Here is a 27,233-nt window from a genome sequence, read left to right as displayed (position 1 = left end):
GCTAGGTCTCAAAGTGAAAAAGTTGAAGCAAATTACGTCAAGATTTAATTTTGTATTGAGAAATAAATTACCTTGTAGTTCAATTGGTACTGGTACACTATTGAGATAGTGAAAGAACAAAGCAGAGCATCGTAGATAGGGCATTATTCCAGTCTTGATATATTGCCACAGGTGCCACCCTGAAGACATTGAATTCAAGGCACTACAGGAGATAAATCATAAAAGAGTCAATTCTTTCTGAACTCCAAGAAATGCACTTTGGCTGAAGAGTAATTTAGTACTATGTAATACTTCATGAAGGTCCAAAAAAGCACACTGCACTCAAATCTTAATCCAAGGTTAGTCTACCGACAGCCATATCTGTTGCAATGACCCAATATAGTTTCAATTTATCAGACGGCCTTTTCTTAGTTCAAATTATATTGAAACCTGTTTTAAAGAACACCTGCCTCGCAAAATGTGCTCAAAAGTCAACAATGGCTCAAACCAAAAATAGGAAAGTATTGCTTATTAACCAATTGAATTTGCATCAAATAGCTTATGCAACTGACAGATTTCATGTTACACATCTAATACAGCCCCTTCAAAATCTAGCCCAAATAATGATCTTTCCTTCTACTAGTCTGGGTAGGAAGCGATGGTAGAATATTGTGATGATGCTGGGATGGTAGGCTATCTCAATAAGCCAAATATACACTTCCAAAAATGGTCACTGGATAGTGAACAGATGCAGAAATCAAGGGTGGTTTCCCACTCCAAAGCCCAGAAAAGCTTAAGGGCAACTGTAGGGCCTCCACCTTGACCAAGTTAATTACACACAGCACTCATACCATTGAGCTATTATGAGCATTCCCTTAAATTGTTATCTTATTTGTCATTAAATAACTGAAGGATGAATGACGACCAGCTATCAGCCATGTTAAATTACAGGACAAATACACACGATAAACTAGATGACAATAAGTTTTCACTAAATCTAATTAAGTAACACAGGAAATATCATAATTCATGTTCTTAAAATAGTTTTTTAAAACAGTATATTTCAAATTTTGCAGACCGGTAGAAAAAAAACCTACCTCCCAACCAGGACTCAGTGCCAGGGAATCCCTTCACTTAACCCTCCCAAATAAAGTGAATTTTACTTCTTTTCTTGTCTAAACCACTAGATGGAGCACGTCACCAGGTCAAAAAGCTCCATGCCTCTGTAAACAAGCCATAAGCAACCAAACCTCCTGATTCAAATTGTCGATTCCAACACTTGGAAGAGTACACATAGCAACAAACTATATATAGTAGGTCCATAACTAGTATCTTAAACTTAAATAAAGGCTATTATAAGGGTATGAAGACAGAGCTGACTAAAGTGAACAGGGAAAATAAGTTAAAAGGTAAGATGGTAGAGCAGTGGCAGACATTTGAGGAGATGGTTCATAACTCTTTTCAAAGATCAATTCTATTGAAGAAAGACTTCACCAGAAGAATGCGCCAACCATGGCTAACTAAGGATGTTAAGGGCAGTTCAAATTGAAAGAAAAGGCCTATAATGACAAGAAGATTAGTGGTAGGCCAGAAGATTAGGAAAGTTTTAGAAACCAGCAGAGGATGACTAAAAAAAATGAAGACATAGAAACTGGAGTATGACAGAAAACTAACAAGAAATATAAAAACAGACAGTAAAAGCTTCTACAAGCATATGAAAAGAAAAAGAGTAGCAAATGTGAACATTGGTCCCCTTAGAGGGTGAGACTGGAGAATTAATAAGGGGAAATGAGGAAATAACAGGGACTTTGAACAAATATTTTGCATCCAAATTCACAGTAGAAGACACAAAACTATCTCAAGAACAGTTGAATATCAAGAGGCAAAAGGGAGGGAGGAACTTCGAAAAAATCACTATCACTAGAGAAAAAGTAATGGGAATACTAATGGAGCTTAAGGCTGCCAAGTCCCCTAGAACTTGATGGCCTGCATCCTACGGTTTGAAAATAAGCGGCTGTGGGGATCTTCCAAAATTCCCTAGATTCTAGAAAAGTCCCAGCGGATTAAAAACCAAATGGGACACCTCTGTTCAAGAAAGGAAGGAGAGAGAAAGCAGGAAACTACAGGCCAGTTAACCTAGTTGTAAAGACGGTTGTAAAAATTTCAGCCTCTACTTTTCAGTCACATGCTGGATTCCATCATAATTAAGGATGAAGATGTTCAAATAGTCCCTGCCTCCTGTTAGGTGCTTCAGTGTTCATCATCATCCTGATGTGGCACGACTCCCAAGCTTTGACATGATCTGCTGTCTATAACACGCTGCTTTCACTGCTTAGTATGTATGTGGCTTCGCTATTCGTTTTCAAGTACACCTGGCACTGTTCATGGCATGCTCTTCTACATTCTTCATTCAACCAGCAATGGTCATCTGGCTGGCTGATGATGAATATGTTGGACCATGAGGCTCAGATTGCAGTACTGCATGGTTTAGTCCAGTTTTGTTCCTTTCCAGTAGTTTGATAGAACTGAGTGGCTTGCTAGGCAGTTAAAAGTCACCCATGTTGGCGTGGAACTAAAGTCACCCACGGACCACAGGTAATGACAGCAGGTTCCCATCCCTTAAAGACCTTTTTAAACCAGTTGGACTTTTACAACAGTCCAACAGCTTCTTGATCACTTTTATTGGTGACAACCTTTTATGTTATAAATTATTGGCTTTTAAAACTGAATTCAAATCTTCAAGCTGCCATTGTGGGGTTTGAACTCATGTTCTCTTGACTATCATCTAAGCAAAAGACAACAAAGTTAAAAAAATATATATATACGAAGAGCTGCTCAGGAAGACAAAGGTCCTTGATGAAGGTCCCACCCAAAACGTCTGTTTTCTTTCTGATCTACAACAACTTGTGTTTACATAGCATCAAAGAAGGCAATTAAATCTGCAGTGCATTTTCAGTTTTGTTTCAGTACCTGGCAAGGTCTTCAGTAAGGTGCTGAAAGATTGAAAGCAGAAGCAGACATTACTCTTCATGAAGAACAGGCAGATTTCATCGATGGCAGGTCTTGCTGCGAGCAGATCTTTACGCTTAGGAACATCATAGAGCACAGCCTAGAGTATCAGAAGCCACTTGTTGTCAACATCACTGATTTCAAGAAGGCTTTCAATAACATCCATCAGCAGTCATTCTTGTACATCGCAAGACAGGACAGCATCTCAGAGCGGTATATTAACATCGTCAAAGCTTTAAACCGTAAGTCCAGCTGCTGCGTCAAGAACATCAAGGGCACCATGGATTCCTTCAATATCACAGAGGAACAACAAGGCTTCCCCCATTCCTTTTCTTCTTATTTATTGATTTCATCAAGGTAGTGGCAATGGTGGGTTCAGACTTCGGCATCCCGTGGCAACACCACCAGTTGACGTACCTGGATTTCGCAGATGACAACACCTTGCTGGCCGAAGAATCACGTGTCCTGCAAGACATGACTACCAGTCTTGAGAGTAGCAGCGCCAAGGTTGGTCTACACATCAGTTGCAAGAAAACCAAGACCTTGTTGCATGGCAACAAGGCCCCTCCCATCACCATAGGGCAACAGACACCAAGGATGTCAACCACTTCCCCTAACTAGGGAGAAATATCTCCAGGGAGGGCAATGTAGAAATCAATGTCCACACCAGAAATGGTAAAGCAGCATCAGTCTTCCAATGGTTCCACATGGTCTGGGCATCCAACACCATCCAAAAGGCCATGAAGCTGCGACTTGACATGTCCATAGTAGTACCAACTGCAATCTATGCCAGCGAGACATGGAAGAGAACACCAAAACTGTCATATATATTGGACGTCTTTCACCAGTGTTGTCCACGTAAGATCCTAGGCATCACATGGGGAGACAATATCACCAATGAGGAAGTACTACAGAGAACTGGTCAGAAGCACTTGTGGGAGATTGTGAAGGAGAGACCACCGAGACTGGCGGAACATGTAATTCATCTCCCAGATGTAGGCCCAGCCAGAGTGGCAGTAGAAAGGATATCACCAGATGGAAAAAGGTGATGGGGCTGGTCAAAGGCGACCCTTCAAGAACAACACACCATCTGACAGCAAAAAAAAAGGAGCGATGGACCAGAGTCTTGCTGCCCATTCTCCTGCACTGGATTGGAGGAACTAAGTTGAAGTAAGCTTCCCCATTTCAAATGGCAGAATTCCCATTTTTTTTTTAAACCTGCAAAAGCCATATATTACTTGATTTGCATCTTACCTTCCTGAGTATTGCCTGAGTTTGTCGTACACTGTTAAGGCAGCAGCCTCTTCAGCCCCATCAGCACTCTCCTGGTCCATACTATTTTCCTCTAGAAGCAGCAAACCACGAGTCAAAACACTCATTTAAACATGCAAAAGTGAAGTCTTGCTAGTATATCTAATTTAATTTCATAGCTAACAATTTAATTGAACTAGGTTTATTCTTCTCCCCCAAATATGTAATAGTACAGATTGGATATAATACATTACCATGCATTGAGGATTGGTTAATGGACAGAAAACAGAGTAGGAATAATCAGGTCATTTCAGGTTTGGTAGGCTGTAACTAGCAGGGTACCACAAGTTTCAGTGCTTGGGTCTCAGCTACTTACGATATATATCAATGACTTATTATGGAGACCGAGTATATGTGTCCAAGTTTGCTGACAATACAAAGTCAGATGTGAACGTAACCTGTGAGGAAGATGCAAAAAGCCTGCAAAAGGAAGATACAGGTAGGCTAAGAGTGTGGAAAAGAGCACGATAGATGGAATATAAAGTGGGGAAATATGAAGTTATTCACTTGGGGAGGAAAACGGAAAGGAGAATATGTTTTAAATGGAGAGAGACTGGAAAATGTTGATACTCAGAGGGACAAGGTGTTCTCGTGTATGAATCACGAGAAATTAACTTGCAGGTATAACAAGCAATTAGGAAAGCAAATGGTATGTCAGCAATTTTACAAAGGGATTAGAGCATACAAGTGAATAAGCCTTACCGCAATTATATAGGGCCTTGGTGAGGCAACACCTGGGGCAGTGTATAGTTCTTGTCTCCTTACTTAAGGAAGAATATAGTCGCCTAGGAGGGAGTGTGATGAAGGTTCACGAGACTAATCCCTTGGATGAGGGGATGTCTTATTAAAAGAGATGGGTAGACTGGGACTATATTCCCTGGAATTTAGAAGAATGAGAGGTAATCTCATTGAAACATAAAATTCTAAAGTAGTTTAATAGAGTAGATGTGCTGAATGTCTCCCCTGATTGAGCAGTATAGAACTTGGATTCAGAGTCTCTGACAAGACAAGAGATTTCTTCACTCGAAGGGTTGCGGGTTTTTGGAATTCTCAATCTGAGAGCTGTGGATGCACAGCTTTTGAACATATTCAAGACAGATATCGAAAGATTTTTTAATACTACAGGAATTAAGGGATATGGGGATAGTGCGGAAAGGTGAATTTGGGGTAGATCAGCCGTGAGCCGTGACTGTATTGAATGGCACAGCTGGCTGCTCCTATTTCTTCTTTCTTACCTAAATAGTACTTGCCGCATTGTTTATTATTGTTGAATGTTACAATCATACAGATTTTCCCGATCTTATTTATTGTTAACTGCTGTGGAGTATCTAAAAGACACTCTACACAGAGTCGGCTGTAGGTAGATTCAGCGACAATTCTTTATTTAGTACCAAGTGTGCACACGTGGGAAATGCACTTTTAGAATGCTCTAAAAGGCAATTCGAAGTTAAACAATTTCTGTCGGTTATATATACTGTCTTTGGAATAACTCATCATTAGCTCAACGTTCTTAGGTTGTATGTCTAGTTGTTACGCCCTCAATTACAAATGAGTTTACAACATTAACACGGAATAACCTGTTCATCACCTCTGCAGGAATTGGTAAAATAATCACGGAATGGCCTGCCCATTAGCACAAACAATGTTCCAAAACATTAACTTGTTTACCTATCCTGACATTTCATTTGAGTGCCTAGCATTCTGCATAACTTGACCTGGAGGTCAAGCTATCAGTTTATTACAGTATAACTCAAAGACCATTCATCAACTTCCTGGACTGGCTATAAGGTCATATTCATTCTAGTTTTTCTTTTACTGTGAACACTTTTAAAACTTATATCTGCAACTTGGCCAAGTCTGGGTAAGCCCATGAAGCAGCCTGATATGCCTCTTCATTAACCTAAATCAGTATTAATTCTTTTAAAGTTAGAATGCTTCATAAATTACCAGTTGAAGACGTAAGCAATATTTGTACAATGTGTGCCATGGTAACCAGCTGGAAGAGATGAAAGTGTCCAACAGCTAAACTAACCCCAGTGAAATCATGACAATGCAGAGCTGGGATAGAAAGCACGAGGCTCACCTGTAGGGAGAATAACAGGTTCGTCAAATTGCATGAGCTAGTTATGAAAAATACTACAGAAACATTTTATTTGATATGGAAAGGTTAAAAAATGAGATAGAATTTTTAACAATAAAATTAAACATGACATCCTACACAAACATCTAGAGGCAAGTTGGTTGTACAATGGGAAGCTGCCAAAATATGAACATGACTCCAAAATAATGGTACAAGGACTAGGGAACACAGATTTAAGGTTTTGGCAAGCAATGTAGGGGAGAGGTGAGGAAGAGCTTTCTTTTTTAAGTAGTGAGTGGTAATGACCTGGAATTCATTGCCAACAGAGGGTGATGGAAGCAGAGAGGATCAATGAATTCAAAAGGAAATTGGATAGGCACTTGAGGGAAATAAACTTGGAGTTTTATGGGAATAGAGCAGGGAATGAGACTGACTGGGTTGCTCTAGGCTACAGGAAGCTGGCATGGATTTGATGGGACAAATGGCCTCCTGCTGTTGTCCGTGACTCTATTTGGCCCTACCAAACAAGAAAGAATACAATGGCTCATTAAGTGGATTATAGATATAAAAAAAACAGCCAGCTCAAGCATTTCAATGGGAATCTTTAAAATCAATTGAAGTACACAATTCTCATACATGTTTACTGTCAAAATTACACTGCTTTCTCTCACTTCAGATGTTCTTAACATGGGCTAAATAGACAAAGCAAGATGACTAATTCAACTAAAGATCTGTCAGTGGAACGAGATTGTGAGAAAAAAAGGAAAAAGCAACAGGAGTATAAACCTTTGAGATTATAAATTTTGTTAAGGGAATTGTACTTGTGGGAACATAGATGTGCCACGAATAATTTGAAGTTGAACTTGTATTTCAACACTGAGGTGATATCTTATGAAACCCTTAACATTATCTTGACTTCCCATAATAGAAAAACCCTGTTTTGTTTTCTGAAACAAATGTTACAAACTGAAGTGATTGATGTTCCAATATTAAATGTTACTCGAAATTAGATGTAGTCACTTTCAATATAGTTTAACTTTTAAAGAAACTATAAATTACCATAGGAACATGAAAAAGAGTATGAAAATGTCACTTGTACACACTTTTATAATACATCCAAGAAGCTAGCTCAAAATTGCTTACTAAACAAGCCTGGTCTTATTATACAATTTGAAAGTCATCACAAAAACGAGAGATCGTTTAAAAAAAAAAGTCAAATAGATTGATCACCTACCAATAAATGGAACATGTCAACATCAAGAATGGATGGAGGAATCTGAGTTTTATCATCATCAGGTATCAGAACTGAGAAAGGGAAAAGATATACAAAACTGTGTTCCATTTTACAAGGCCATTTAATATCAAAGTTGGCAAACAGACTTATAAGGAGGGCTTTTGCAGTTATAATTATAGTCGCATAAAATTATAATCAGGTACTCAAGCTACACAACATACAAACCTGATAAAAGTCGAGCATACTGTTTCTGAACCACAGACAGAGAACTCACAGTCCACTGTGACGCAGCAAATCGGGTTAATGCCTTTAGACAATCATCCTGCAAGACAAAATTATAGCTGCAGAAAACAACTGAAAACATAGCTTATAAAGAAAGAGTGAAATAATTTGCATTTACATAGCACCTTTCATGACCTCCGGACATCCTAAAGTGTTTCACAGCCAATATATGACACCAGTGGTAGGAGCATTAGAATTACAATAGTAACTTGCATAATTTCTGGAACAACTTGTTTAATTAAATTTTGCAATATTTTCCAACATTTAAATATCTTAATTCTTTACACCAACCCGAATTACAAATATCAATTTTTTAAAAGTTCATAAGCAAAGTAATTTAGAGGCCGAGGCCAAGTTATATACACATTCCATATAATAAAGCTTGTCCTGTAGAGTAGTCAACATATTAGTCTTCGCTGCTTTTAGAGAGCATTCTTCCAGGATATATTTCAGTAGCTGCTTAAGTTTTCCATTACAATCCCATTATTCTATTTTCAGATTTTGGTTTGTGTCTTTGTAACAATCTTTAAAATTATATGCAATGTTTACACATATTAGTCATTCCTACCTGCCTGCATGGCAGGTGACCAAACAGTGGCTTTTCTTCATCTGCCAGGAAACGTTCTGGAAAGGTAAATATAAAACAGTTCTAAAAGCTTACTGTAGTCTTGTTCAACATTGATAAATTTCAGATGTTTATATAATATGGTGCTCCATGTGGTCAAATTTAACATAATGTAAAGCTCTTCATTAATGTTAATTTTGGAGAATGAAGTCAACTAGGTTTTGAAGCTATCATTTAGACAACGGTTTACTTAAGAAACATACTGGCTTTTAAAAAGTCATTTTACATAATTTTGTTAGTCTGGCACTTAAGTAAACATCCTGATAGTCTATACAGCACTGCATTCACTGTGACTTACCTATTGCTTGTATTGTGTATGCACAGCTCCCCCGGCACATTATAGGCACCCGTGGGTCCTGCTCATTGGGATGAACCTTGAGACCCACTTTGTATGTTGCTGTAGCCAAGGTTGTAAGCATCTCCTTGATGCTATCGGAGTAAGGATTCCTGACAAAAGAAATAAAGCACCATTGCAAGAAACATCCAAGCAACAATTTTTTGCACAACCAACAGCACAGCACCAGACAATATAAAGTGAGAAAATAGTTCTTTGGAACAATTGGCAAAGCTTTGTATCTGGCCTTTAATGAGTAAGACGCTTAATAATTAACATGATATTAAATAGGTGAATTAAACAGAACTGCTGTATCCAACATACAGTGAATATGTTTGCTCAGCAACCCCAGCCAGCGAAGCCCACATCCCCTGAATGAATAAAAAAAATCAATTGTCCAACATCTCTGTTATGATGTTAGAGATACCAAGAGGAATCTATGGCTGCAAAGGATGCTAATAGGTGGAATTTTCTATTGAATAACTCACTCATGGTCTTAGAGCTCACATCAGATGCAAATGATCTAAAAGAAATACCCTCCCATATGATGATAATTAAGGGGCAACTCAAACTTGGTGCTCCATACACATAATCCAACAACGTTTGCCAAAGACAAAAAAACTTGTATAAACTTTAATTTGTATTTTCATTCTCCATAACAGAATATTGTGTTTGAAATGAAAATTGGAGCTTTTTTAATTTATCATTTTCATAACAAATGGCAAAGAAAGCTAAGGCAACATTGAAGCTTTTCAAATTGTTTAATGATCAAAATACACACTTTGGTTTTACATCAGGTTGAAATCCCTCAGGGACTTCCATTCCTTCTAGATTAGCATTGGAGAGGTTATCTGGAAAAAAAACAGAATGTGGATGAACTTTGATTAATGTGGTTGATCTTTAAGATGTTTAAAAAAAACCTCATTTTAAACATAAAAGTAGTTACCAATGAATGCAGTATAGAAAATCACTAGCACTATAGGTACAACATTCAACGTAACAGAAATTTGGAGTAAAATTGAAGATAAGAATTAAGAAAATCGCTTTTACAATAGCCCTTTTGCTTTTATAAAATGCGTATCTTAAAATTAGCATCAGCAGACAATGAGCCATGGACCTACCTTTGGGCCAAGCACACATGAATGAATGAATAGTTTTAAATTACGTTTTCACATTTATTTCTGAAGTTAAACAACATGGCTTAAGCACTTGCACTGATGGGCACATTTGCTTCAGCATTTAGACACTTGCCAATCATCCAGGGGATTGGAGTCCAATGTTTACCGTTAAGATGGCCAAATCTTTCATGTCAAAGGGGCAGAAAGCTTAAGTTAACTGGCTTCCCTCAATGTTGTCTGATCGTGGACCACCAGTGCTAGCCATGGGCAAATTTTGGCCAAGCCATTCCACACTCTAATTGGATACAAGATGGCACAAAACTACCTACAAAAGGTCAAACCAAGAAACTAAAATGTTATCAGAGATTAGTATTTCAATTTGTGTTGTGAAACTATTTCGTCTAGTAAATTTATAAACCAGCCACTTGCTCATACAATATAGCACATTTGAAATAAAATCTGAAAACTCAAACCAAGGAAAGGTGCCAAAATAAAATTTCAAACTATAAGCCAAACTTGAAACTTATATTCCCTTTATAAAAAGAGTTAACTTTAGCAGAGCCCCAGCATATAAAAACTTATGCAACGTCATTACAGAAGTCACTGAAGTTAGAGCCTCTCAAGTTAATCATGAGAGTTCAATATTTTCCTGACTCATTGAGTGTTTCCAGAATTTTGTTTTTATTACAGGTTAATATATGTAGGGGAAGATTTTTAAAACAGAACTGGATAGTATAAATAAAAATCAATGTGTATACTAAAACTGAAGTTTTGAAAATGATTAGAATTTTAAAATTTATATATAAAAGATAGTATTACAATGGTTAGTCTGAGTTCTGAGTAGTGAGTTCGACCTAAAATGTTAGCCCTTCTTTTCTCTCCACAGGTGCTGCCTGACCTGTTGAGTATTTCCAGATTTTTTGTTATATATTTCCAGGACCTGCAGTATTTTGCTTTTATGTTACATTAGTTAATCTGTTCTTGACAACACACAACACAGTGCTCAATGACTGTAGTTGTGACGTGAGTAATGAAGTTTTTCAGATTATTAACAAGATTCCCCTGTCTTCACACGTTACTTCAAATTGCTTCAAAGAGCACAGGATTTTAAGACACACTGTTCAAATTAAAGCATTCTAATGTATAGGTGATAATTAAACCCATTTTCTTTCCAATAAAAAAAATGTAGTTTAGCCTGAATGGCACCCTATCAGAGTTAAGGAGTATACAGTAAGCATCCAATATGACTTGAGTATAAGCCAGCATTACAAGGATACATTGTTAGTCCTGAGGTATGCTAGGTCACATTCACTACACACACACGATTAAGTTAGGGTTTGTAAGAGGCGTAAACATGTTTATGAAAGCTGTCTTATGATGAGCATGAGGAAGCAATTAGGAGACATCTTGAAATTAACTTGACTTATACTCTACTTCTCCAATAACAATATCATCTTGAAAGGTCTATAGGAATGTCTGTTATGGATGGGTGACCTTTTTCCTGCTCAATTCAGTATCAGACAGTTATAAATCAGCTTCACTATGGAAGATTTTCCTAATCATAATAGTAATACAGCATTCAAGAGCAAAGCATTTTTCACTTCTACTGTCATATTATTTGCATAACAACAGACAACGAACAATGGTTATGTATAAAACTGATTTTTTTTCTCATACTTACCAGGTACAGTTTGCTTTTCCTGGATTTTCTTCAGGACATTTAACTGCTGCAATGTATACTTCAGCCAATGGGATAAAGTAGGAGAGCCTGTATAGTTTTTTGAATTGTCACTAAAAAGAAAAACACAGGTATTCATGTTTACTGAAAATGTTACCTAAGCCTTGCCCGTTTCCTCTTAGAACAAAAACTACTAATGTTCTGCTCCAGTATTATTTCCTTAACTGATTGAAAAATAAAATCCAACAACAGTGCATTTAAAAAAATCCATTCATCAATATCTCTAGATCAACAATCACTTAAAAAAACAAAGTGTTCAGTTTAGAAATATAAATCCTGAGGATCTCTCTCATTAGTGGTGAGTACACAATATTATGCTTTACTTCCAGAAGTTCTCTATAAACAAACTCAGGATTAAACTGCCTACTGTTGACATTTATTAAGATACTTACAAAGAACCACCCAAAAGTCACATAGGTAGGAAACCACAAGTCTACTTTCATAACATACTAGGAGCGTTATCCCATGTAACATAAAATGTTTCTGAACCATGGCTAATAATACATTATGTGCCTGAATAAGACAAACTGTGTTTTTATTATAAACCAAATATAGAAAATCTGATAGAAGAATTGGAAGTGATGGAGAAAATAGAAATTGGAAGGTGTGGGAGAGAAGGAACCAGCAAGGAGTGTTGGACTTGGATTATATTGCTCTAAAGGGACAGCTACTGTACAGGATTGTGGAAAAAAGGCAAGGATGCACGACTCAAGTGAAATAAATTGGAAAATGTTTAACATTTCTACCCAGAGATATAAGTAAGTAGTTTTTGACTAGCTAATGATGTTTTTATCAATTACAATTGGATATAACCAAGCCTGCTCTAGGAACAATGACAGTTGATTCTCAAGTGATCAGAACAAAAATATGCAGTTGCCTACCCCTTTCAACCTGTGTCAGTTTCTGTGATTAGAAGTGAAAATATTAATCTTCATGCACAATTTTATTATAAACTAAAAGCTATAGATGCAACCATCCTTCTTTGTGCATACATGTAACTCTCTTACCTGTCCTTTACAAACATGAACTTGCATCTTCAACCATCTTCAAGGTCGACATAATTAAAGAGATGGGTTTTAGTAGGTTCTATGATTCTTTAGACTTGTTTATAGAGATTTATAGTGCGACAAACTGAAGAAAATCTGCACCCTAAATGTATCAAATTTATTTTATTACATTAGAAGATGACAAAAAGACAGTTGATAGACATCTCGCTTGGAGAACAATAAGCAAAATCTTTAAACTTCTGGATGATGTCAAAATAGGAGGGAAAAAAATGAAGAACAATGCAGCAAAATTCAGATGAAATGTGTCTTATTTAGGTGGCAAGGCCATTGAAGAAAAGATCAAATTTAACATGGATGACAGTAATTAGCTTGTGACCAAATCACTACAATACAGGAGTGAAGTAGTGGTAATATAATCTAGGGATTAGGATGGATAGATGTATCAAGCCAGCAGCCACAGATCAGCTGCAGGTAAATAAAACAAAAACTACAGAATATCATTTGCAGACAGAGTTTAAAAAAATTCATGTATGAAGCATTGGTTTGATCTTTTTTGGAGCAGTTTATACCTTTACCCAAAGAGTGACAAGAATGTGGAACTCACTAACACATGGAGTGGTTGAAGTGAATAGTACAGGTGCATTTGGGAGAAGGTGGACAAACATATGAGGGAGAATAGAACAGACAGTTCTGATGATTCATTTAGATGAGAAGGGATGATAGGAGGCTTGAGGTGGAACATAAATGCTGGCAGGGGCTGGCTGGGTTGAATAGTCTGCTTCTGCACCATATATCCTATGTAATCTTACATAACACACGCTTGTCTTCAAATCATACTACTGCAATTAAGTGGGTGAGAAACTAAGGTATTCAAAGAATCAGAAAAGATGCAGGAAATTGGGATTACCTTCTTCAGAAAAGATCATTTTGGGGACTATTAAAATTTCAGTATTATAAAGGGAAAACAACAAAGTTGGTCCAAACTAATAATTATTATGAAGAGTTCAACTATAAATGAGTGTAAAAGGCAACTAATCAGATTTCCAGAGAGAAGAAAGGTTTTGATCCAGCAATGTTACAGACGCTAAGTATACTGAAGGAAGTCCAACAAAAATATGTTTTTTTTAAGAAGTTGGAAGAAAGAAAATTATGCTCATTGTGAAACATTACAATAAATGCATGATCACTATGTGCCAATATTCTGAAAATACCGTGGAGCTCCTTTTTGCACATGGGAACGCGCTGCTGGAAGATTCACCTTGAGATCATCCGCACCTTTTTTGTCTTCTAGTGTAATAAAATAAATTCAACACATTTAGGGTGCGGTTTTTTTCTCCATTACACTTTATTGCATTCTAAATCTCTATAAACAAGTCTAGTTGAACAACGGGCTAACTAGGGGGAAAGAGTGATGGGTGCCCCAAGTGCAATATTTAATGATCAGTTTCAGGGTATTCCAAAAGCCCTGGATGCATGATTGTGCTTTCTCATACTCAGTCTTCACATCGTAACTTTTAATGGCTATCATCCCAAATCTGAGTTTCCTCACTATCTGAATGATGTATAGATGCCTCCAGTACAGAAAAGAGTTATTCCAGCAGCTTGTGTTATGCTGGCCACCTTTATGTTCCCTTGTCTCATCCAACCTATCCAACTATTTCCCTTCTCTAACCTTGCTTACTCTCCAAGATCATTCAACTTGGCACCACTCACCTGTCCTGTTCACAACTCTCCTGTAAGCTCTTGTACAAATCCCTTTAGTACAGCGGCAGCTATTTGTAGTCTCCAACTATTTCCTTCATCACTGCAACCACAGTGTATTACCTTTCCTTGCTTAGCACCCTTCAACACAGCTGACAATGCAAATGTCCTGCTCTATGGTTCCATTCCAATTTGTCTCAACATAGCCAGCAATATTTCAACAGTGATTTTTCCACTTGCTCAGCAGGATCACCTTGGGTATCCTCAACAATCCATCCTTGATATTTTCTAAATGTATATTTTTGAGACTCAGCTCCACATCTCTACTTCCCTCGGCCACCTTAACCCTAGACAGGAAATTTTAGTTAAGTCATCAATGAAATAAAAGTTTCTCCAATTGAGCATTCAGTCCCTGCACATGGAGAATGACATTTGTGACATAGGTTATAGCTGTTTTGATGTTGTGGGAGCAGCAGGCTGGTAATTGGAGGGATTTAAATTAAATTGCAGGACAGATGGCCACAGATTTGGAAGGCAACACATCTGAGTGCTCTGGAAAGTAAAGAGGTATTGGAGATGGTGCGCTGGCTGGAAAACCAAGCATACAAAATTAGGTAATGGCTTAGAAGGCGAGGGACCATGGCAAATTTGAAACACAGGAGGATAGTGCCTGGTGAAACCATACACTTCCTGCCATCTAGGGGCCAGGAGAGGAAGTGAGTGGTCAGGAGGCTGATGGGATTGGGTTCACTGGTGGAGGGGGTAGTTCCATGTCTGAGAGGAGCATGAAGGACTGACGGTAGAGAAACTAGAGAAAAAGAGTTGGAGTTCAGTGTGTGAGAAGCTTTGGTGAACAAGAGGAACAAGGAAAAGCAATGAAATTTGATTGGGAAATCAGTATATTGGCGACAAAGAAACAAAGGACAGTGAGAGGTGAGAGGCAACAGGGGCAGGGTTGAGCAGTGAAGTTTAAGGAAATAGTTGATATTATAGAAAAGGACTCGCGAGTAATTTTTGCATTTCAGGATGATCCTAGTGTAGTGCTGTGGCTTTTGTATAGGAGAAATGTGGGAGATAACAGGTGGAGCAGAAGCAGGCAAATTAATTGTAGTTTGAATAGTGAAGATAGTAAATTAAGAAAGTTTGATCAAGTGCTAACACTAGCTGTATCAGGAATATACGATTGGAGGAGGCTATTGATAATTCAATAATCTAACCTGTTCAGTGGACTCCTAGGTGAAGGAAGTAAAGGAATAACAGTGTTGCTCAAACATTCACATAGCGGACAAAGAAATTCTCCATTCTCCACATCATAGCTTGTGTGCACCCTTAATCTTTGCTGCCTCCGCTGCTCTTTTGCTTGAACTGCATCAAAGTAACTGGCAGATAAGAAGAACAATGTGTAATCTGACAATTCTTCATACAAATACAAACAGTTCATGTCTCACACACTGCATATAATTTGAGAGAAATTAGGTGATCTCTTGAATTTGAACTCTGAACATGAACATTTTGAGAACAGCTTGTATGAAAAATAAATTTTCAGTACAGTTCCACAGGTCCATAATTTCGAGAGAATGTCAGGATAATGTCTGATAGAACTGTTGAAAAATAGCAAACTGTCCATACTTTTGCAGTTGAAAGCCTACATGGTACATGCAAGGGCAGAAACATGCCACTGCAACAGGATGCTACTAAATGTGTCCATACATTCTGCATTAGGCTCTGCATATTTAAACATCATTATTGATTAGGAACAACATAGTTGAACTCTGTGCCCCTGACTGGTGGGTCTGGAACTAAGGGACACAGTTTAAAAATTAGGGGACTCCAATCTAATACTGAGATGAAGAGAATTTTTTTCTCTCAGGGTTTGTTGGTCTGTAGAATTCTCTTCTCCAGAGAGCAGCAAAGGCTGGGTCATTAAATATATTCAGGGCTGAGTTAGATAAATTTTTGACCGACAAGGGAATCAAGAGTTATGGAGGTAGATAGGAAAGTGGAGTTGAGGCCACAATCAGATCAGCCATGATCTTATTGATTGGCAGAGCAGGATTCAGGGGCCGAATGGCCTACTTCTGCTCCAAATTCTTGTGTTGAGTGGCACTAGATGGATTGCTCTTGATAGACCAAATGGCCTCCTTTTGTGCTGTAACCATTCTATGACCATAATAATATGGTTTATAATTGCTCAAGAAACTCCGAGTAAGTCAAAGTAAGAGGGCAAAGCATGCTAAATCTTATTGTCCATTGTTGCGCGATTATACGGCAACAGCTGGTTATGTGCGGTTTGTTCCGACAATAATTTTATAGTTGCAATCGATTAGTTTACCTAGCTTCCCAAGAATAATCCTTATAAAAAAGCACAATAAGTAATTGCCAATTAAAGAATTGAGTGTGGCAGCTGACTGCTCATATCTTGTCATTTGTTTCCAAATCTTTACAGAAAGGTAATTAGAACAGACAATATCAGCAGCTTATACACTGGTAAAGGGATCTATATTTGTTATTACTAACCTCTGCCAACAGTGGGCGTGCATGATATGTCCACAGCTACCTATATGAGTGCCACAGGCCAAATCTGGTTGCATGAACAATGGGTCATAGTTTTCTGATGAGGAGAAGAGAAGCCATACTGAGTAAAAAAAAAACTATTTAAACATTTATTCAATTCAAAGTTTAGAAAGAATATTTTCCAGTACAAATGATTTCTAAACATTGTTGCTCAATTTCACCTGTTTGTATAACAGGAGAATACATGTTTGTATTCCCTTTAGGCAACAGGCAATAATATGCCACTTACCATATTATGCTATAGTACTAAAATATGTATTTGCAGATCAGCATGAATAGTGGTTTGGTGTATATATATTTTTTTTTTCATGGGCCAACAAAACTAAAATCTGTCAATTCTTCCAGCCTTATCAAGTGAGGAAAAATATAAAAGAAAATTACTGAAGTCCAACTTCACAGCAATTGCATACGGCAATTTAATTAATTTACTTAGCATTTATTTCCTACAATGAAAATGACCAATATCATAAACACCAACATGAAAAGTCACCTGGATCCTGAATGGTTCGTGTTCTGTTTTTGGACAAAACTGTTGACCTTTGAACAAATGATGCCAAGACCATTGCTTTGTTGTTCATTCTAATCTCCTGTTCCTCCTGGCACAAAATGCACATAACAACTTGCTTCTTCTCAAAAACTCTTGTTTGTTTGGGACCTAAAGCAATCAATGCTGCATCAGGAATTACAGGCCTGGAGATAAAGGAAGACAAAATTAGCAACACATTAGCATATTATGTAGCATATTCATATTGATGAGGAGTAATCATCTAGGTAAAGCAATTGTACTATATTACAACAGTGATTACACTTCAAAGAATACTCAATTGCCTAGGAGGTGCTTTGGGCCATTGAGGTTGTGAAAGGTGTGATATAAAAGTACATTTTTTGAGATAACTTGAAAATTAGATACATCCATTTAAAACTTAAGAACAATTTTTTTTGTCTTGTTCTAGCACATTGAATATATCATCAGGCAAAGTGCTTGAGATTGGTCTCGACTTTAATACCTTTAGGTGGTCAAGGAAGCCATCTTCTGTCTGGAATCAGGCTTCTTAAAATTCACATCCTGGCAAAGCTGCAATTGAGGCCTCCAAGATCACTTGAGGACTTAACTCAGAGATAACAGAGCAGCCCCTGCTCAAATCATCCAACTCGAAAGAGAGTTGCTCCAGTGACCCAGTCATCATTGCTGGATTACACCTAAAAGCACCTGATATGCAGATAACCTGTGACTGACACTTGACAAACACAAACATCAAAATACCCAAGGGCCAAACAGTCAAGAAATGAGAAAAAATTTGATGCACATTTTCCATTTATTTTTTTCCATGACTTGTTAGTCAACACAAGCCTTCTGGTTAACAGTGGTTGTAATTCATGAAATACACTGCCATTAGACTTCATCCTGCTACGTGGCAAGGTCTCTCAGTTGTCCTGTGCTACTTTAGTTATTACCAGCTTGATCACTGGGAAATTGTTTTCATTGTTCTCCTATGCCATCACATATGCTGACTTGACTTGCCAGTCTCAGAGTCACACCTCACTGATCAACTGGTCATCCATCAGGCGTTAAATATACCACAAAATTCACTTCAGCAGATCCACTAAGCGACTCACTTATGCACTATGAGAGGTGTTCAAGGTTACATCAACAGCTGATCTCCTTTGCCTGATGTTCAACCCATTGTTATATTGGCTGATGGTCATATCGGACCAGCAGCTGCTGATGGTCTGTGGAATAACAAGATTAAGCATCAAACATATCACTAGTGCCCTGAAGTCCAACTGCAACTCAGGCATTGCACTGAAAGTTATCACATAGCACTTATGGAAACCGATGAGATACTTAAAATGAAAATTATTGAACATGTCCATATCATACGACTAAAGTTTTGATGTAGGACTGGGTGGTAAAAAAGGTAGATTTTTGCTACCTAGGCCAAACATTTCATGAAGATGGGTTGTCTATTGAATGCTCTTCTGTATTAATTATTCCCACATACTTCAATCAGGCCACAGTGAAGTTAAAAGCAAAATACTGTGGATGCTGGAAATCTGAAACAAAAACAAAAATAGCTGGAAAAACTCAGCAGGTCTGACAGCATCTGTGGAGAAGAAGACAGAGTTAACGTTTGAGTACGTATGACTCTTCATCAGAACTGAAGAGGAGTTCTTGATCATATCATAACGCATAGGAAACTGTTACACAAGTTGAAACACTGGTTTGAATTACCCAATGATGATGGGACAAGCTTTTCACTGCTATTTAAATACAAAGCAAATAATTCTATGATACCTTTCCACTTGCATATACCTCTCCAGAAAAGCACGAAATCATCGGACAGCATATGCCAGCAGTAAATGTCCTACGACTCGCATTCTGTCTAGTACTTCGATGTTTTTATTTCAGATACCCATTTATTTCTTTGTGCCTTGAAGTCTTGAATGCCCCATTATTGGGACATCAACTACCTTTGTTGCTAGGAGGCAGCCAATGATATTAGCCATTAGGAATTCAGTATGACCTATCCAACTCAGGTGGGTAGAATGCTGGACACCATTTCAATTGTAGGTCTCTGTTCCAACACTTAGGTTTGGATATGCTAATTATTTCTGAGTGAGAAATGATAGCAAATTCTTCTGTGATCGCGTTTTACTTTTCTTTTCCATAAGCTGTAGACTGTAGAACCACCATTTTCTTCTATGCACATCCTTGGCTTTCAACATCATCTCTCATCAAAATGATGGGTATATCAAAAATGCAAGTGTCCACTGAGTGATTTTGTTGCAAGTTGATTTTAGGGTACACAAAACGTCATAAGCGAGAAAGGGGTATCCAAAAAGATAAATTTAATTTGTTCCTAATATACAATAACTACAAATCCAACCAATCCTATTCAATTATGACGAATTATAGTCTACAGATGGTACGTCAGTAATCCCAGCATAAAACATAGTATTTGAAATACTATTTGGACATTTAACGTACTTTTAGCCAGATATCAAGTTAGAACCAGGCAAGAAACAGCAGTCCCTGCTGGACAACGGAGGAGAGACGTTGGAAGAGAATGGGGCCATATCAAGAAAGATGGGCACAGATCTGGGACATGACAAGACGGTCAAGGAGTTTGGAGAGAAAGGGAGATTGCAGCTAGGCAATTTGCAAAGGCAGAGGGGCTAGGGTGGATAATTTTTTTGGAAGGGCTGTGACGATGACAGATTTGAAGAGGTTGACAGTATCAGAGCTGGTGAACCACTAACAATATCAGGTAATATGGGGGCCAGGAGGGGAAGTTAGGTGTCCAGCAGCTTAACAGGAATCGGGTCAAGGGGGCAGGAGGTGAATCGCATGGGTACGATTTTTTTAAGAGACATGATGTTGTGAAACAGCAGATAGTCTAGAGAAAAGTGAGCTAGGGCAGGAGAAATCTAAGGGATGCTTGGCTAAGGGAAACAACAGAGGCAGCTGAATGGATGGCTCAATGTTAGTAACAAAGAAGTCCATGAGCTCCTCACATTTGCTGATGGTCTCGAGTGGAGGCGGCAGGGGAGAGGGGTTTAAGAAGATAGTTGTCATGGAGTAACAAAGCTCAGGGTTCCCTTTGATTTTCAGTATAATTATGGAACAGTGAACAGTTTGGAGAGAGAAGAGTAGCATCCAACAGTGCTTTACATCAGCTCTGGTGATGAATTCATAAATCAGCATTCCTCCATAAACCTCTAAATCTCCATCTCTTGGACGTCAGGGAGTAAAATGAGGATGACACTGGGAGCCCAACCAGGCTGAGTGTGGAATGGTTTCATGGAACAAGGGCAAAGGTGAATGTTGAGCTGCAGAAATGTCATTGTGAATTGGTAGACAGGAAAGTCTGAGTACACTGACATCAGAAGAAAAGGAACAATGTTATACTGGATGAATAATTTTTCCACCGAGGAAAATTAACTTGGCTCATGTATGGCACAGGCTTAAACAGACAATTCAATGTGTATTATTTGCTTCAGTATAATAACATGCTACAGCTGCAAGTGAAAGTTGGACAAATTAAGAAAAGCTATCTTTCAGAATGACATTCAATCACTCATATTCCAACAATTCTTGGTTTCAAACTACACTGCTCTCTGGTAAAGGATAGCAGGCAGTTGACTCACAGATCTCTGTCAATAGTACTCCGAAAATGCCAGGTGGAGATGCACAAGAGTTCCCAAAGTAACAGCATTTTATTTTCCTTAAAAGCAAAATACAGCAGGTGCTAAAATTTTGAAATAAAAATAGAAAATGCTGGAAAAACTCAGCAGGCCTGACAGCATCTGTAGAAAGAGAAAGAGTTAACACTTCAAATCCAATATGAATTCTTCAGAACCGAGGACTCTGTTTCTCTCTCCAAAGATCGGTTTTTTTTCTTATTTTCCTTACCTCTTTTCTTATCTCAATTTGCCGAATGTAACAGTTGAGATTTGGAGCTCTCAATTAGGGTGATAACGATATGTCATAAAATGCAATGTGACAGAATATAGGCAAAAATACAGTTTTCCTTTCAAATTTACTAAGATGCCTGATGTATAGCAGCTATACATACTGAGGATCTTTTCGTCTTACCTGTTGTCAGGTGCTGTGGAAGATGATGCTTCTAGTTCTTCTAATGTCTGCTGAAATAACTCCCTATTTTCATCTATAAAATGCCTCTGCATTTCAGACATCTGGGCCAATATCTTCTCTCTTCGCAGCCGGGCAATTTCAGCTTTCCGTTTCCGATCTGCTTTATCTTTATCTCGTAGGCACTACAAAAGGGATAGTTAACATTACGACTTAATACAAAACATGTTCTATAATTTAATTATTTAAGTCTCCAAGGAAAATGGGTGGGGGGAAGAAAATAAAGGCTCACAGCAAGCATGTTAAACATACTTCGAATATTTTTTAAATGGCTCGGTTAGATAGTAAAGCAGCTCGTTATTTTTAAGCCAATTAATTCAGTATGCTTTCACTGTTTGCATTAAGTGCACAAATTGCAATTTAACCAATTTAAAAGCAATTATACAATATTACAAATTCAAATAAACTTACAATCAAGCAATTTTATCAATTAATACTTTAAATCACTCTACCTTCAATGGGTTCAGCTAACTTATTGAGGAATAGATTAAGCAAGAATACCTGGAAGATCTCAAACTCACTTATGGTTTTTGCTCAGTTAACTGATGTCAGTAGTAGGATGTTACCATTGGTTACACAGTCTCGGGTTACTGAGGAAAAACCGTCAGGGGTCCTGCTCCTGACTGCTATCCAATGAATACTGTTCTGTTGGCAATTATGTAGCTATGAGGTGTGCCGCAATAATGCCACGCACAATCAAAGCACACATGCAAATAAACGGATATTTAAGTGGAACAGTAATGGTTGTCAATGGTAGAAACCCCTCACAAGAAGGAGCCAACGCCTTCGGCAGAGTAGAAAAGCAGAGGAGAGAAAAAAAATCATTTAAAACAAAAATTAAAAACTTTAATTTAATATTTGAGGGAAAGACATAACTTGTAGGTTAAATTTACAGTACATTGCATTGGGCAGAATTTTCCCAGAATTGCACGAAGTGCAGTAGCAGGCAGGGAAAACGGAGTCCACCAGCCAATGAAAATGGCGGGTTTTCATGGCGTGTCTTCCCGAGCCCACCTCATTATATATTCACTCCCGCGAAACATGTCGTTTCCGAGGCGGGCGGGCTCTCATTCACCCACTTGCCACCACCCCATTGTTAAATCACGCTGGCTGCCACCTTTAGAAGGCAGCCGTCAGCATATGGCATGCTTGCCTTCATTGGCAGGGGTGTTGAGTATAAAAGCTGGGAAGTCATCCTGCAGCTCTGTATAGAACCCTGGTTAGGTCACACTTAGAATATTGCATGCAATTCTGGTTGCCACATTACCAGAAGGATACAGAGGCATTGGAGAGGGTGCAGAGGGCGTTTACCAGGATGCTGCCTGGTCTGGAGGTTATTAGCTATGAGGAGAGGTTGGAGAAACTTGGATTGTTCTCACTAGAGCGACGGAGATTGAGGGGTGACTTGATAGGAGTTTACAAAATTATGAGTGGCATGGACAAAGTAGATAGAAGCTTTTTCCCAGGGTGGAAGGGTTAATTACTAGGCGACATAGATTTAAGGTGAGAGGAGAAAACTATAGAGATGTGCGGGACAAGTTTTTTTACGCAGAGGGTAGTGAGTGTCTGGAATTCGCTGCCAGAGGTGGTGGTGGAAGCAGGCACGATAGTGGTGTTTAAGAGGCAGCTTGACAAATACATGAATAGGATGGGAATAGAGGGATATGGACTCCGGAAGTAAATGTTTTAATTGATTGGCAATGTGTTCGGCGCAGGCTTGGAGAGCCGAAGGGCCTGTTCCTGTACTGTACTTTTCTTTGTTCACTCATCACCACCAGCTCATCACCACTGCCTGGGAGACATGGCCAGCAAAGGGAAAAAGACTGCAGCTCCCTGCTTCAACATTGGGTCCCTCGAGCAACGGCTGGATACCGTGGAGGCCCGCCGAGATGTGCTCTACACCCCGCTCAGGTCGCAGGATGAGGTACAATGTCACCAACCCAGCTAGGGAGGGGGTGGTAGCGATGGTCATCATGAATACCCTGCAAAGGAAGACAGCCACCCAGTGCGGCATAAGGATGAATGATCTCCATCTTCTCATTACTCCCAACTCTCACTCTCAAACCCATCACACATCCACAGGGCCCTCACTCGCTGCCATTGCAAGCGACATCACCATTCACTCTTTCACACACACCATCATTGTCCTCATCCTGTCCATGGGACCACTTACCACCCACACAGGCCAGGCATACTTATCATCTGGCCCGCCAGGAATCCTGATACACTCTCCCCATCTCTATCCACGTAGGACAAACTGGCTCAGGACAGGAGAGAAAGGTCGCAGACAGGTGGAGGGAATCAAAGTTCTGACAGAATTTGAAAACAGAGCCACCCAGCTGGCCAGCGATGACCAGGACTGATGCTGAGGGTGATGGTGCTGATGGTGAGATTGGCACTGCTCTACCAAGTGAGGATCCAGCAGTGCAACATCCATCAGACAACCATGCTATAAGTGATGTGTCCTCTTTCACAGGCCATTGCCATGCACTAATTACCTCCCCATGCTTTCACAGGCATATCTGCCAAACAGCCGAGACAGTCCATGACCCAGGGCCTCCAACCAAGCCCTGACGAAACCTCTGAAGAGGAATCTGAAGGCACCCTCCCTGAAGTCCAATCACAGTGTTCACCCATACCCTCTACCAGTGCAGAGACACACACCTTGGTGGGACCTAAGCTTTAGAGTAGCCTCAGAATCACAATCTGGTGAGCACATCATACTTTCTGATCCACAGCAGGTAGAGACAGGGAATTCCCAGGTCCCTGGCACTTGGGAGGATTGCTGGAGGCCAGGACATTGCCAAGTCTGAGTCAGATGACAAGCTTCTGGGCTCGGTCATGTTACAATTGCTGGAGCTGCAAAGGCATGCTAGGGAACATCAGGAAGGGACGTCCGCTGTACTCCTCAGATGGCAAGGCACAATGGAGGAGTTCAGCTGTCTTCAGGCTGAGGTGATAGCACTAGCATTGCAATGCACCGAGGTCAACTTTGGCAGGATGGCAGCCACCATGGAGACCTTGGTCCTGGACGTCACTGCTGCACTGCTGTGCGTGCTGAACTCCATTGCTGAATCCATAGTTGGCCTCCAACAGTGTGTGCGCGAGAGGGGTGCTGGGCAGCTCGATCTCACTCCAGCTACCCCTTCCGCTCATGGAGTGAGCTAGGGGTCCTCAGGCACCCATAAGGAAGACGATCAGCAGGTGCACGCTCTGGGGCCATCTACCTAGGTGACTCGGAGTGACTAACCCATCTGACTGCCCTCTTCCTGTGACCTCCACAGCTCAGCTCCACAGGCCACGGAGAGTGCCACTGCCACATAGCAGGACCCTGAAAGCAGGGCGGGGCCCTCCAAGCCTCTAGAGGACACCCACCAAAGTCATCACAGACAGGACATCACAGTCAGCAGGCTGCCTCCACCTCTGTTGTATTTGTCCAGGGAGCACCAAGACGTAGCAACAGAGTTAGCAAAGTTAGGTAAAAGTAGTTGCACGGCCTGGCCATGGGTGTTGATCACTTGTACGTACTGTTCACTGTTGTCAATAAACTACTAAGCATGTCTCCCTGCCTATGGTTCCTTGTTCTGATCAGCAGTGTTCTTGTCACTCAGATGTGAAACCTTTCTGCATAAGTAAAAGGGTGGTGTCTCAGTCCAGGGCTTCTTCCCTGTGCAGCTTCAAACCACAGTGATGGTCCAGCCTCACACTCCCTGGAAACATTACTGATGCCTGCACCTCAGCAGTGCTGGTCATTGCTGCCAGAATGTGGTGGGCAGGTGCCACAGAGTTCTCTCATACTTTCTGTGCGCTCTCAGCACTTTTAAGGTGGGGCTGGCCCCCATCATACCAACATCTGCGACCAGTGATGCTATGCACCAGCTCCTCAGGGACTGAGATGCTGAAGGCGGACACAGCATCAGATGCATCTAAAGTTACATGGCTGCGTCTCGGAGATGGCCATGATCATGGAGCGCAAGCGAGATGCCCTCAGGCAGACAGGAGTCAGACATTCTCAGAGGCTATGTGAAGATCTATGGAGTGTACTCACTGCATGTGTCGTCATCCTCCTGTGATTGAGTGACTATTAGGGCCTCCCACTACATCTCCATGACAGAAGCATTCTCAGAGGGTATTGATGCTGCCATAAGCCAGACTGGAGTCAAACATTCACAACTGCGATGTGAGGATCTACGGGGACACCTCACTGCATGTCATCATCATCCTCCACAAATCTGGCAGATATGAGGGCCTCCCGAGTGCACCTGCCACTTCTAGTCAGTACAAGAGCCTATCCCCATCATCATCACCACCGAGGAGCCCCTCACCCTCATCCCCATCGGCGTCCTCCTCATTGGGGACTACGTGCAGCTCCTCCAACTCCTCCTCAGCCAGCTCCTCACCCCGTTGCAGCGCCAGGTTGCAAAGGGTGCAGTAGACGAAGATGATGCAATACACCCTCTGTGGACTGTATTGCAGGGCTCCACCAGACTGGCTCAGGCACTGGAACCTCATCTTCAGCATCCCGATGGTCTGCTCCACCAAGTTGGAAGCTACTGCATGAGCCTCATGAAAGCGCAGCTCTGCTGCAGTCTGAGGCCGCCGCTTGGGGTATCATCAGCCACGGCCTCTGTGGGCTGCCCTTATTCAAGGAGCCAACCCTGCAGCTTCTGTGGACCCTGGAAGACTATAGGGAACTGCAAGCGACTCAGGATATAGGCATCGTAGATATTCCCTGGAAACCGGGTGCATATCTGCAGGATGCATTTCTGGTGGTCGCATACCAGCTGCACATTCAGTGAGTGGAAGCCCTTGCGGTCGATGCAGTCCACTGAGTGTAGCGATGGAGATTTAAGTGCAATCAATTGCAGCCTGCACCTGTGGGAATTCCGAGATCAGGGCAAATCCAATGGCCTTTGCATCCTGGCCCCGGGTGAAATGAACAAGCTTGCGTGCCATGGAGAAGATGGCTTCCATGACCTCATGGATGCATTTGTGGGTGGCAGATTGTGTAATCACACAGGGGTCACCTGTGGAGCCCTGAAAGGAACCACTGGCATAGAAATTGAGCACCGTGCTCACTTTCACAGCCACTGGCAGTGAATGCCCTCCATGTTCCCTTGGCGCCAAGTCCTGCAGTAAGTGGCAGATGTGAGCCACCAGGTCTCCAGACATGCACAGTCGTTGGCGACACTGGTTCTCAGTCATCTGTAGGAATGGCAGGCGGCATCAACAGACCCTGAGTGTCACTTTGCACTGACCAGCCTCGGCTCACTGTCACTCCTGGGCAGCGTGTGCAGGTGCCCCTGCTGCCCCTTCATCATGAGGTTGCTGCTCCTGCCTTTACATAGCCAGTCGCTCTCTCCTCAATCTTTCGGTCTCTGTAGGCCATCAACATATAGCTAGGTTACAAGCATCCATGATCCTAACGTGGAGCATGAGAGAGAGAGAGACGTGATTATCATGGCTGTGCTTAGCACCTTTCCTGGCCCTATGTGACCGCCCCTTAATGCTTCCTGGAGAGTGCTGGTCATCCCCGATGGCCAGAGCCGAGTGCACTGCATGGCTGCCCTGTCAACCTGCAACATAG

At 40.5% G+C, this 27,233-nt stretch overlaps 1 protein-coding gene across 2 annotated transcripts in view; it reads right to left on the bottom strand.

Moving 5' to 3' along the window:
* The window catches only part of ubr2 (ubiquitin protein ligase E3 component n-recognin 2), a 141,609-nt gene that overhangs the window by 9,881 nt on the left and 104,495 nt on the right, over positions 1-27,233 (bottom strand). For both annotated transcript variants that reach the window (XM_041215180.1, XM_041215188.1), the window contains exons 29-41: positions 21,590-21,771; positions 17,483-17,682; positions 16,936-17,029; positions 15,636-15,797; positions 11,654-11,763; positions 9,636-9,705; positions 8,819-8,967; positions 8,464-8,519; positions 7,839-7,935; positions 7,614-7,684; positions 6,247-6,382; positions 4,243-4,333; positions 72-202 (exon numbers count right to left, since the gene is read on the bottom strand). In XM_041215180.1, coding sequence (XP_041071114.1) covers positions 72-202; positions 4,243-4,333; positions 6,247-6,382; positions 7,614-7,684; positions 7,839-7,935; positions 8,464-8,519; positions 8,819-8,967; positions 9,636-9,705; positions 11,654-11,763; positions 15,636-15,797; positions 16,936-17,029; positions 17,483-17,682; positions 21,590-21,771 — 1,549 coding nt within the window. The remainder of the gene's footprint in view (positions 1-71; positions 203-4,242; positions 4,334-6,246; positions 6,383-7,613; positions 7,685-7,838; positions 7,936-8,463; positions 8,520-8,818; positions 8,968-9,635; positions 9,706-11,653; positions 11,764-15,635; positions 15,798-16,935; positions 17,030-17,482; positions 17,683-21,589; positions 21,772-27,233) is intronic.

The sequence above is a fragment of the Carcharodon carcharias genome, chromosome 2 (genome assembly GCF_017639515.1).
Source record: "Carcharodon carcharias isolate sCarCar2 chromosome 2, sCarCar2.pri, whole genome shotgun sequence".
NCBI classification, from domain to species: domain Eukaryota; kingdom Metazoa; phylum Chordata; class Chondrichthyes; order Lamniformes; family Lamnidae; genus Carcharodon; species Carcharodon carcharias.
This window is presented reverse-complemented; position numbering and strand designations above follow the sequence as displayed.